At 39.7% G+C, this 12,559-nt stretch overlaps 1 protein-coding gene across 1 annotated transcript; it reads right to left on the minus strand.

The window, feature by feature from the left end:
• Positions 1–7,650: 7,650 nt before the first annotated feature.
• LOC149834434 (oxygen-evolving enhancer protein 2, chloroplastic-like) lies at positions 7,651–11,151 on the minus strand. Its single transcript, XM_090011401.1, has 4 exons — positions 10,822–11,151; positions 9,638–9,870; positions 8,886–8,936; positions 7,651–7,968 (listed from the first exon to the last, which is right to left on the minus strand). Exons 1-4 carry the CDS (start codon positions 11,063–11,065, stop codon positions 7,708–7,710), a joined length of 789 nt encoding a protein of 262 aa, XP_089867527.1. The 5' UTR covers positions 11,066–11,151; the 3' UTR covers positions 7,651–7,707.
• Positions 11,152–12,559: the final 1,408 nt, after the last annotated feature.

A 12,559-nucleotide genomic window follows, 5' to 3' on the forward strand; every position in this document is an offset into this window, starting at 1 on the left:
GAGAGGGGAAAAATTCAAGTTGGCTAAAGGCGTGCGACAGGGTTGTCCCCTAGCCCCCATCCTTTTTAATATCGCGGCAGAGGGTTTACCTATTCTCATGAAAAGGGCAGAACAAACAGGTTTCTTGAATCCGTTGAGCATTCCTGGTTTTGTTGGTCACACAATTGAATATGCAGATGATACTTTAATATTTGGACATGCGAATGTTAATCAAATGTCCAGGTTGTGCTTTATTATTAAAGTCTTCGCTGCAATTTCAGGGCTTCGCCTGAACGAGAGTAAGTGTGCTCTGGTCTTACTCAATGCTGACCCTCTTCTCCAATCGGCTGCTACAAGGATCTTCAACTGCCCAATATCCGACCTTCCTGTCAATTTCTTGGGTCTATTGTTGCACTCTCTGCAGCCAGCAGGAACTTCTACTTGGATGTCTACCATAGAGCGGGTGCAAGGGAGATTGCAGGCTTGAAAGGCTCGATATTTATCTTTTGCGGGACGAGTGACGCTCATTCACCATGTTTTAGCCAGATTACCAGAGTTTCGAATGAGCATGTCTATTATACCGACGATAGTAGAGCAGACGATTAACCGTTTGCTTTCGCACTTCCTTTGGTCTGGGAATGTGTCGCACAAAAAGTACTTGCTTGTTTCTTGGCAACAGATCGTTCTCCCGAGGCAGCGAGGCGGCTTGGAGATTCCAGCTCTGAGAAAGAGGAGCATCGTTTTAGTCTTTAAGTGGGCTTGGGAAGCTTCCACATCTCAATCTTCTTGGGCTACGTTTGTTAGGCAAAAATATGGTAGTCTGCATGAATCCCTTCTTTCCACACCCAGTTCAGTGTGTCACTCGCCCCTCTGGCTGGAGTGGTGGAAGACACTTCGATCCTTCAGTGGCAGAGATCTTAGGCCGGTCCATGGCCTGCCATGGCTTCACTGGGCCATGGTGAACGGAGATAGGTTCTCCATTAAGCAAGTTTACCATTCCTTGTTGCCGTCCGGGATGGACTGGTTTCTCAGTGATTGTATGTGGGGTAAGGGGCCAGCTCCAAGAGCAAAAGCTTTGGCGTGGCTTGTGGCTCTAGATCGTATTCAAACCCAAATTAATGTCAGGAAATGGGGGATTCAATTTCCAAGCATGTGCGTTCTTTGCGAGAAGGCTGTAGAGGACACGACTCACCTATTTTGGCTCTGCCCGGTCATTCTAGACTTATTTTTTCAAACTTGGGGTGCGCCACCTGTTCAAACTCGTCCGTGCTCCATTATTCGGGACCTCTTGCTTGGTCCCAGGATTGTACGACACAAAAAAATGGAGATTATTGTGGCGGGTTTGGTTGCTTTCAGCATGGTGGGTCATATGGACCGAAAGAAACGACATCTTTTTCAGGGGCATCAAATTCGATTTCGGAAGGCTTCGGCAACGGGTCATGTCTGATGTGTATCTGGCTCTTAAGTTACATAGTAGGGGGAAGGGGCTGATCGGCTTGTACTCTGATCTCTGCACAATCACCATCTAGATTGTGGTTGTTTTGCTCTTATGTTTCTCTTTTGTCTCTCCCATCCAATATTATGTTGGATGTATTTTGGTAATGTTGAATGGTGAATGTTCTCTCTCTCTCTCTCTCTCTCTCTCTCTCTCTTGCAGTCAGGCGGCGAAGCCATGAGGCCAGTGAGGTCAGGCAGCATCGAAGGTCAGTGGTACTACTCGTGAAGCGAGTAGTGAATGCCTTTTCTTCTTCATTTTTTGTTCTTGTTAAAAAAAAATTGAATGAGGAAAGATGGGACTTACCTGGATTCACAAAAGTCCTTTATGAAATTGTGGGGATACCATATACAAGTCTTGATCATCCTTTGCCTGATGGGAAGGTAGGATTCAGACAAGTTCTTTATCTTTGTGACCTGAATTGCATCATCGAGATACTCAAGTATACAATAAAGATCAAAGTTTACTAGTATATATACTTAAAATAATAAAAATTGAAATAAAAGAATGAATACAAGAGAATAAAAAAAAAATCTATCTTTTCAAACTCGAAAGTTCGTTTAGCTTTTAGGCTTTTTTTTAGTCTAATAGCACCTCCACGTAGGTATGATGATTGCTGAAATAACATCTACAACACATTTGTGTAGGTATGGCAGCTTGAGAGAGAGAGAGAGAGTAATGACAATGCTAGGGTTTGTTCTCTCTAAGGTCACTGCTGAGACAAATAAATTCTAAATGACTAGATTCTACGGGAAGGCCCCTATTTATAGTTTTTCGAGTGAGATATAGATCATGGAGTTTTCGAATTCATATATGAGTGTGTCTCAAATGTGGATAGAGCTCAATCCAAAAGAGTCTTCCTTCTTAAAAGTTTCATCCAAAAGGAGTTCTCTTTCTTGAAAATCGTGTATAAAGGAACTGGATAAGATAAGATCTAGTGAGGATAAGTCAAATAGCCTATCCTCTCGCTCAAGGGGCAGGATGGCAGAGCAGATTAGTCATCCCAAGCAGGGACAACCAAACAAATAGTCATCCCATAGGTGAGACGGCCAAACCAAGCATCGTCCCAAGATGGTATGACACTAGTTGCGGTCGTCCTTGGGTATGTGCTAAGGGAGAGGGTCATCCTGGATAAGGGGATAAAGGGACTAGACGGCGGCGGTATTATCGTTCATATCCCAATGCGAAGACACAGGGGGTCGGATGGTGAGTGTGAGGTCATCTAGGTCCCAAGTGTGGAGACATAAGGGGCCAGACGACGGGTGTGTCATCGTCTAAGTCCCAAATGGGAGGTGAGAGAAGGCCAGACGATGAGTTTACTGTCATCCAGATCTCGACTGCAGAGAGAGAGGGATGTCAAACAATGATGTTGTTGTCATTCGAGTCCAGTTGGGCCATCGGATGACAGGGCTGCCAGAGTCCAAATCCTGGTTGCAGAGAGAGAGGGTTGTTGGTAGGCAGGGCTACCATCGTCTGGATCTTGATCGTGGAGAGAGAGGGCTGCCAAACGGCGGGAATGCCACCATCTGGGGGCCTACTTGGGACAAACTGGGGTCAAACGACAGTGGGTATGTCATCGTCTGAGATAAGTCCAAGATGACGAAATGTTGGTCTAGATAGGAGCATGACACAAAGTGTGCCATCTCCGAACAAGACCCAAAGTTTTGGGCATTTTGGAAAATTTTGAGTGCTTATAGTTCTTCTCTCTTTGTCTATCTCCCATCTTCGTCTTCTTCGTTCTTTATTCTTCTTCTTCTTCTTCTTTTTCTTATTTTCCGTTCTTTGTTCTTCTTCTTAGGTCATTTTTAGGTATTTTTTCATTAATTAGTGTTTTTATTTTCATTGATTAGAGTTTTTTTCTTTGATTTTCATTAATTAAGATTTTTTACTTTGATTTTTATTGATTAGGGATTTGAATCAAATTTCTTAAATCAGAGCTTTTTGTAGTTAATTTGATTATGATTTTCTTTGATTAGGGCTTTGAATCAAATTTTTTAAATTAGGATTTTTTATAATTAATTAGATTAAGATTTTCTTTGAATTGATTAGAAATTTTTTATTTTCTATTATTAGTGCTTTAAATAAAAAATTTAATTAATACTTTTTATAGTTAATTTGATTAGGGCTAGGTTTTTTTATTTTTCTTTGATTACGGTTTGAATTAAGGTTTTTTATTTAATTTATGGCTTATTTTTCTTATAGTTTAGGGTTTTTTTGTTTATTTATGATTTATTTTCATGCATTTTATTTTATTTTTATTTAATAAGGATTGATAATTTTATTTTTATAGTTAATTTGATTTTAGGGTTTGATATTTTATGATAAACTTTTATAATTATATGGAATATGTCATTGATTAAATCATTTATATATCAAAAAAATATTAATTTTTTTTTCTCAAATTACTCAAATTAATTTTTTTTTTTTAGTTTTTACATCCAATCTAATATTTATATCCAGGGCTAAAATCCATAATGTATTTGTTAAAATACTCATGGTTTGGTAGATCGAGTTGTACTATCCAAAATGAGGTTATCTAGCCCATTATTCATATGTACACAACCTAAAACAAACATTGGACACAAGAAGCACAAATTTTGTTAAAAGACTCATATGGTTTGGCAGATCAAGTAGTATGATCCAAAACGAAGTTATCCGACCAATTATTCGTGTGCAAACAACGTGAAACAAATGTTGGACAGAAGAAGCACAACTTCTTGTCTGGTCGAAACAAACGATGAATTAGTGAAGTTGTTACATAATAGACAGAATGGGAGTTATGTCTGTTATGTTCGTTCATTCTTTCCAATTTGGGATGAGCCATCAAACAAGCCCTAAGGGTGTAACTGGTTGACTATACATGACTTGATGTACCGAACCAATATTGGTGGACCTCATGTGGGTTTGGGTTGGTTTAAAATATAGACTCATAGTTAAAATGTGTCGGATCTTGGGTTTTGCAAATGAATACCCAAACTCGAACAGACTCGATTCAATTATGTACTCAAATCCAAATAGTTCTTAATTTTTAAAACCGAACCAACCTGAACCTAATCCGATTATGTAACCAAACTCACTTTGTACCCAAACTGTTTATACACTTAAACTCGAACTGACCCATACCTGACCAACAATATACCTGAACCGACCAATACCCGAACCCGCTTAGCTGAAGAGACAACCATTCTGATTTGGGATTCCTTTGGAAGCTAGGATACATAAGTTCGCTATAAAGATCATGTTTTCCTGAATCATATCAAAATCTCACTCGGACATGCACAGAGAGATCCAATGAGCTTGTTTGCTGGGTCTTAGAGGAGTATGGATCAGGTGAAATTAATGTGATTGCACAAAAAATGTGCTGCCCCGTCTCCTTGCATGACACGTCCAATTCAGTTCTGTTTTTTTGGTGCAATCACATCACACCTGGTTCCTTCCTCGCGTCTTGAATACATGGATCTTAGCATACTTTTATTTCTAAATTAGAGTTGGATGCAATCGGATGTCGCTACAAGTAAATTTTAGATATAGGAGTTCTAACTTCTAAGGCTTAAGCATGTGCAATTTATCCAAGCGATCTCTTCACAAGGGCTCTGCTCATCTGCTAGGGGCAACTTGTGAACATCGCTTAGCTGAAGGGACTTCATGAGTTCGAAACCCACAGGTGTGCATCTCTTGCCGTGTTATCCAAATAAAAGAAAAAAGAAAATCCAACATCATCCATACACATACCAAAACTAGTTAGGGCTGCTAAATGAATGTCACAAATATTGCACTGTTCAATCTTTACTTGTTTTGATCAAAGTCAGCCGGAGTATGAGACCACCCTACCCTATCTTGAGCTCGAGTGAAGCTTAAGCTGGCCCATTACAAGCATGACCTGAGCTCAAGCCAGCTCATTTGAAAAGGCACTACAAGATATTTTGTCAGTAAAGATAGGTCTACATCAGCCTATAAAGCCTTTACTGGCGCTACTTTTGCAGGGTCGGTAAAAATGTCTTTTCTGAAAAGACCATACTTTGCGCCAGTAATCTTAACTTTTTTTTGCTCATTTTAAACCCAAAAAAGTGCTCTTTCGCGCCAGTATAACCCACTTTATTGGATCATTTTTTGCACCAGTAAACATAGCTTTTTTGGAGCATTTTAAGGCCAAAAAAAGTTGTTTTCTGGTGCATATTTTGCGTCAGTAAAACCCACTTTTGGGAGAAGATCTCTCAAGCTGTTTACATCTTTTTCTCGCTAATTGTTCACATAAACTCAAAATAATTGTTTTTAAGCAATGAGATAAAGTTCAAACGTCATGTGGCTGTGTTGCATTTTTTTTTTATTGATAGCTGAGTTATGCTTAGCAATTATGTTATAAAATATATACATATTCAATTTTACGAGTCCATATATATGAGCTTATACCAGTCATGCCAAGATGAACAGCCATCGTTACCAAAATCATTATGATCTAAATATAAGCTCATTTAGAGTCCAAATTAGCTAATTCAAGAGCGATGAGCATCTCGGTTCATATAACACACCATCTAAACCCTTGAGATCCCTGTTGCTCACCAGGGAGTACTAGTATACTCAGCTTGAACCTTGAAGCAAAGGATGCCCCCAGTTGGCTTCAAACCCATGACATCCCATCAACCTGGTGACATTCACAAATCGCTCCTGCCAGATGAATGCAGCCGTTGTTTGGCCAGTTCTGAAGTGTTTTATCATAATTATCTGACCCATTTTAGCCACACTTCAAATGCAATCTAAGAATCCAGAAACTCTTCTTTTTTATTCAACATTCCAACTAGAGGATTCCTGATGGCACTTCAGGTGCACTCTGAGTTTGTTTGGATACACCAACTTATATAAAAAAAATAAAAATAAAAATAAAAAGTTGGGAATTTACCTTTTGGTAACACAAATTCCCAGCTTATCCTGAATTTCCGGATAAGTGGTCAAGTCCAAATACAAATCAAAATCGTCCACCAAGATTTGTTGTTTTGTGAAAGAAAAGAAAAATATAATAGGGACTAAAGCACAAACTTTGATTGTTCAAACTAAGGAAAAGGTTATACTGATAAGTAACTGAGGCGATGTTGGGAAATGGTACTTGGAGTGAGTATATGAATTTGGAAAAACCGCTGTCAACTCCTGGATTTGGCAAGCTGCCACCTCTTGGATATTTGAGGTCAGGTGCAATGTGATTGCACGCTTTAAGTGTGCTGCTGCACCTGATCACCCACCATCTCTGGGATACAGCTTGTCAGTTGTGGGGCCTGCATCTTTGGTATACAGTCTGTCAGCGAGACCCAACAACAGATGGTAGGTGATCACTAAAACTGTAAAATCACATTACACCTGATCTTCCCTCCCTCTAAGAGGTGATAGTTACCAAAACCAAAATAGAAGGGTGAGACAGTCTCACCTCATCCCTCAAATGCATAAACTACTTGGCCAATATCATTCTCTCAAGCGGTTACCACCAAAGTAATTTGACTAATTAAGTTTTTACCAAAAGCATAAACTCTCAACTAGAATTGCCAGTCGAGGAAGTGAGAGCGGGAAGCAAGACACTTCTAAAATTTTAGGAAGTAAGAAGCACGAGAGGACTTAGAAGCGAACCTAAAATCATCTCATAAGCGAGATGAAAAGCAAAGAGGAAACAAAGAGAGAAGCAACCTAAGATTCGAGTGAGAAGCAAATAGAAATCAAGTTTTTCTGATATCGAGCACAAAAAATTGTTAAAAGCTCCAAGCCTCAAAAAAAAAAAAAACTCACTTCATGATATTGAGAAGCGAGTAGGAAGCCAGTGGGAAGCGGGCTTCCCATAAATGGGAAGCATGCTTCTCATTTAAAAGGGTCTCTTCTCCGCTTGTTTTCGAGGAAGCACGCCAAGTCCTATAGCGTTTCCGATAACCCTTCCCAACCCAGGCCAAGTCACCACACAGCTTATAAAACTCGGTCAAAGGAGCCAAAAAAAAACTTCACACGAATCATCAAGCACCAATCCCCATAATCTGAGCTACTATTAAGGCAATTGGAATCTCCCAACCTTCAGTTGTTTTAGTCCCTCAACTCATCACAACAAAATTTCTAAGGGCTTGGAAAAGATTAGGAAATTCTTCTACCCTTTTTGTCCAATCACATATAGACATATGCATCCCATAGGAAACACACAAAAGCGATTTTGCAATAAGCTTCCAATATACAAAACCTTCATACATGCGACAATGGCTGGTTGCTCAAGCAAGGCTGAAGGAAGAAGCAGTGCTCTCAACAAACCTCCTAGCACCCTTGAACCATCTCTTGTCACCTGCTTGGGCCTTGCATATGTAGAGCTTGCCGTCGTACACAGTTGCATTGATGAGTTGGTGCTTGCCACCTTCATCGCCGTCTGCGGTCCGCGTCAATATGGCAAGAGAGTAGAACTGCTTGCCACCGATGACTGGAGTGGATGATTCTAAGATGTTTGCAGCTGCAACAGCATCACTATCAAACCCACCCTACCATTTTGATTGCCAATACAAACATGTAAGTGCCAAAATATAAGGTAGAAGACAGCTACAAACACTTGGAATGAACTTTGAATGAGTGTGATTAATTAGGGATGTCAACGGGTCGGACATGGGTCAGATCTAGGCATTACCGAATCTGACCTAATCGGATTCGGAGTCGATGGAAAAAGATAAAACTGAATCTGGATCCGACTAGCTTAAAATCCATATTTACAATTAATCGTGTTCGGGTCCTAGTCAGATTAAGTTTTAATTGGATTCTGGTTTTAATGCAAAACTCAATACGGAACCTGAATCCGAATTTTAATCAGATCCAGTTTTGGTGACCGAATCCAACTAATCAGATTCGGATTACATTCGACCCATTGACATACCTAAGTGTGACAAACATCAGTGTTGTTTAGAGAAAAAATATAAGATTTTAGTAAGCAAGCCGATGAAAAAGGTAATAAATGCTTCTAATTGTTTGATTTTTCATTTGTAAAAATGTGATTTTTACTTTTTTTTATTTTTTTTCCCGATATTTTGCTGATAAAGATGCGAGAAAAACAAAGATGCCCATTTTTCTCATAAGAAAAAGATAACATTTTAAACTTTTCCCATTTTAAACTTTTGCCACTGCTCAGAATGAAAGTCGGCTTTAGAAAGCAAATAATCTTTGTTTTTTAGAACATAATAGTTTTTTTTATTAAAACCATATTAAACCTGCAAGTGACGATAATTCGCAGCAGTAGAACAGATAAGAGAAAGAAAATCATTAATGGAAATACATTTTGTATATAATTTTGACAAGAAAATGGGAGCAACACTTAAAGCCATGCAGGTGAAGATCACAGAAACACAAACACACATCCAGAGAGCGAGAGAGAGAGATAGGTACTCCATTCTATCAGTTGTGTTCTTACCTCAGAATTAGTCTTGCCAAAGTAGGCCTGTTTCCCTAGAAGATAATCAACCTGCATAAAACACATAAGGTTAATACTATATATGTGGTTATCCTCAAAGACGCTTTTTGCTTTTCTACTAAGCTCTGTTTAGAACCATTAGACAAATCAGTTATTTTCATAGGAAAAACCAGTCACTTGAAAAATACCAAGAGATATTTCTCTAGTGTGAGTGAAACATAAGGTATTATATGCAGGAATTGGCTAGAGCATATTCAACCAAGAAGCATCATTTCAGTGCATTAGTCTCCTTTTTGAGCTTAGAATTGGACCTTACATGATGATAGCCAGCTCTCTTTGGTAGTTATATATACAAGTAAATTATCTCATTTTCTTATTTATAAGCCAGAGAAACCGCACCCGAGCATGGAGACACAGTCACTGTCCTGGGCGCGTAAATGGATCGGATTCGGGTTGGATGTAGTTAATACCAAATCTGATTAATCAGATGTTCCCTAAACAGATATATTTAGATTCACATAGTAAAAAAATCATATCAAATCCAATTTTTTATATGTAATCAGATTTTGATATCCATCAAATCCATATACCTGTCAGATTCAGCAGCAAAAATCATAATCAGATATGGTTTTAGCTTACCAAATCTGACTAAACACGATCGGATTCAGTCAGATATGGGATAAAATCCGATCTTTTGACATCCCTATGAACTTTTTTCTGGCTAAGCAACATTGATTGATTTTTCTGTCTACCTTGGATAGGAACTCCTCAGGGGAACCATAGTCTGCTATGCCCTTCTTGTCCGTGGGGGTGACCATCACTGAAACATTGCTGTTGGAATCGAAGTTGTCTTCATATCTAAGGACCTGACCAGGGTACTCCACCTCCTTGCTGGGGTTCCACTTTGAGGGAACCTGAAGCTTGAACCCATCCCCATTGTATGGCAAGAAATCTGTGTTTGTCTTTGGTTTCCCAAACACGTTGGCTGCATTTTTGTAGTGCATTAAACCAAAGTTAGCACTTGATGTCGATTATGAAATGGCAATCATGGTGATGATGCAAAGACAACAAATGTGTGTATACATTGACACAGATGTGATTCGAGTCAGGTCCAAAGTTTATCAGGCGCTTGTCTTTTTTTCTATGACGAGGAATTTAAGAGAGAGAAAACTCCTGATGGGGCCCCACAACCACTTTGCCTTACGTGACCCACCTCTGAAAGCTATGGACACACCGGTGCACCAACAGGGCTTGATCGGGGTCTTCAACTCAACACCTTCACAACCACCCCGGAATCTGGACGGCTTTACATTGGAATCAACAATATCTAAATTCTATTTAGACAATTCTACATGTCAACAATGTTGTCAGTATCGGCCCTGAATCATTTGGCCACCGTTTCAGCTATAATCGACCGATATCAATACTCAAGCGAATTGTTCTGTATCGGCCCAAAAATAATAAAAAATTATTATGTGTCAATCATAATGTGACATGTGTTAAAACTATTAAAATAATATTAACAATTATTTTTTGGTATTTTTTTACATTTATTAAAAAATAACTGATTCAGGCTTGCATCGGATCTATTTTCTGCCATGCATATCGGCTAATAGAGGCTGATGCGCACCTTACTGATAACATTGCATGACAATACACAATGATGAGAGGGAAATAATCAAATTTCTAAACATATGAATTAGGATTCTTGAGGGTCTCGGGATAACAAATCAAGATTCCCACATAAAGGAATCAGGATTCACATGACTAGGAATCAGAATTCTCAAAGTTGGGAATATGGATTCCTGATGCCATGGGAATCAGCATTCCCATCATTAGGAATCATGATTCCTGACCGATACCGTTTTCTCCTCCCCTCAATCGTGCTTCTCATGAATCATACGCGATTCCAACAACTATGATCGTAGGAAATTACCAGCTTCACCATAGGCAGCATCAGCAGGGGAGACCTTGGTGCCAACAGCAGCAGCACCAACGAGCAGAGTGAGTGCCAAACGGCGAGAAAGCCCAGCACTCTCTTCCTCCTCGTTGGAGCTCTTCTCTGCCTTGCATACCACAAGAGCAGGCCTGAAGGGTGGTGCACTTGGGGTCCTTGCAGACTGGACCTTGGTCCTAGCTGAGGGTGCAATGTGGTGAAGGAAGCAAGCAGTTGAGGCCATTCTCCCTACTCTGACAGTTTTAGTCTGTCAACGAACAGCCAAAGGATGTCAAGGAAATAAGAAAAAAGCCTTTTAAGGGATCCTGGATTTTGGATGGGGAATGAATGAAGGTTATAGGGGATGAGGTTGGATAAGGGGGTGTTTAAGTGAGGTTCTCATTGGACCACGTGGATTTCCATGAATTGGATTGGTAGTATGCTAATAGCATACCCTCTTGATGCAAAGAAAATGATCTGCATGCCTATGCTTAGTTGTAGATGTGGTTGGAGGAGTCAGCACTGTGGGATTGTGCTTACCTGCTTGGTCCCACCACGTCCATCCATTTTCGAGATGGATGGCCAGAAAACCTCAACATGGGGCCCAATTCTAGATACTTCAACTGAAACATTTGGAGTATTTGCAATGCTCCGTGATTCAAGATTTTTTTCCTGAAAACAATTTCTTTAATTTATTGCAAATTTTTTTTGGCCAAGAAAATCGAAAATTTGTGACTATGCCTCATGATTTTTTACCACCGATTTGCCTCCTATCCGAACACACCTTGTGGCGCTTTGTTTTAGATTCCAAAAGCCTAAGAAATTTCTTAGAATATGCAACAAACCATGTCAATGCACACCATTCAAACATTCATTTACGTGCCTTTCCACATGCACCCGAGTAATGGGGAGCTCGATAGAAACCCTTTTACACTGCCATACCAACATTGTCTATATCAAGAGCTGAAGTGTCTGTGTGGCATCGTTTTTCTGCTTTTCCTTCTTGTGGTTGGTTAGGTCAGGTTAGTCTATCATCCTTCCATTGAGAATGACAAAATGTTTTAGGAGGTGAACACGGATCTCATCATTTGAAATAGGATGGGTTTTATCATACATTCAATCTTAGCCATCCGATCAATAGCTGTAACCCATCCTATTTGGCATCCGTTTCCTCCGGAGGTCGATTAGAGATAGAGAGGTCAGAGTGCTTTTCTTGAGAGACTCAATGAGAAGTCTGACCGTCGTCAGAAATGCACAAGACCAAATCCATTTGATTTTCAAAAAGGAACATTAGCCCTTAACTACATTTTATGCTTACACCCGATAAAATTTTAGTCTAATTTTCAATTAGCTACCAAAGTTTGACCAAGGCTACATAGAATCAATGAGGAATAACAATATCGAACTTCACGCTATTTACTAAGTATTAGCTTGGGTTGCTCATATACAACTGCTTAGGGCCTGTTTTGGGATAGGTAGCTGGGATGGGCGTTTATGGAGTTTATGCATTTGAGAAAGTGGTAGCTGCCAAATCCATCCTTTAGTGTAAATACAAAGGAGAAAGGGCCTCACTTCCCATCCCAAATGCATAAACGCCCATACTAACACCGAGATTTCAAACGGAACCATCATGGGCGTTTGACCAAGATTTTGCCACGAGAACACCAAATGCATAAACACCCATCCCAGCGCCGAGATTCCAAACAGGCCCTTAATGTCTTTACATAATCTCACAAAC

This window comes from Nuphar pumila, chromosome 6, assembly GCF_984573655.1.
Source record: "Nuphar pumila chromosome 6, dmNupPumi1.hap1.1, whole genome shotgun sequence".
In the NCBI taxonomy this organism is placed as follows: domain Eukaryota; kingdom Viridiplantae; phylum Streptophyta; class Magnoliopsida; order Nymphaeales; family Nymphaeaceae; genus Nuphar; species Nuphar pumila.

Excerpts from the sequence above, each read along its gene's own strand:
- LOC149834434 (XM_090011401.1), bottom strand. The coding sequence starts at position 11,065 with ATGGCCTCAACTGCTTGCTTCCTTCACCACATTGCACCCTCAGCTAGG. Across the intron at positions 9,871-10,821 it reads TGCTGCCTATGGTGAAGCTG|CCAACGTGTTTGGGAAACCA; the intron begins GTAATTTCCTAC and ends ACAAAAATGCAG. Across the intron at positions 8,937-9,637 it reads CTGAGGAGTTCCTATCCAAG|GTTGATTATCTTCTAGGGAA; the intron begins GTAGACAGAAAA and ends TGTTTTATGCAG.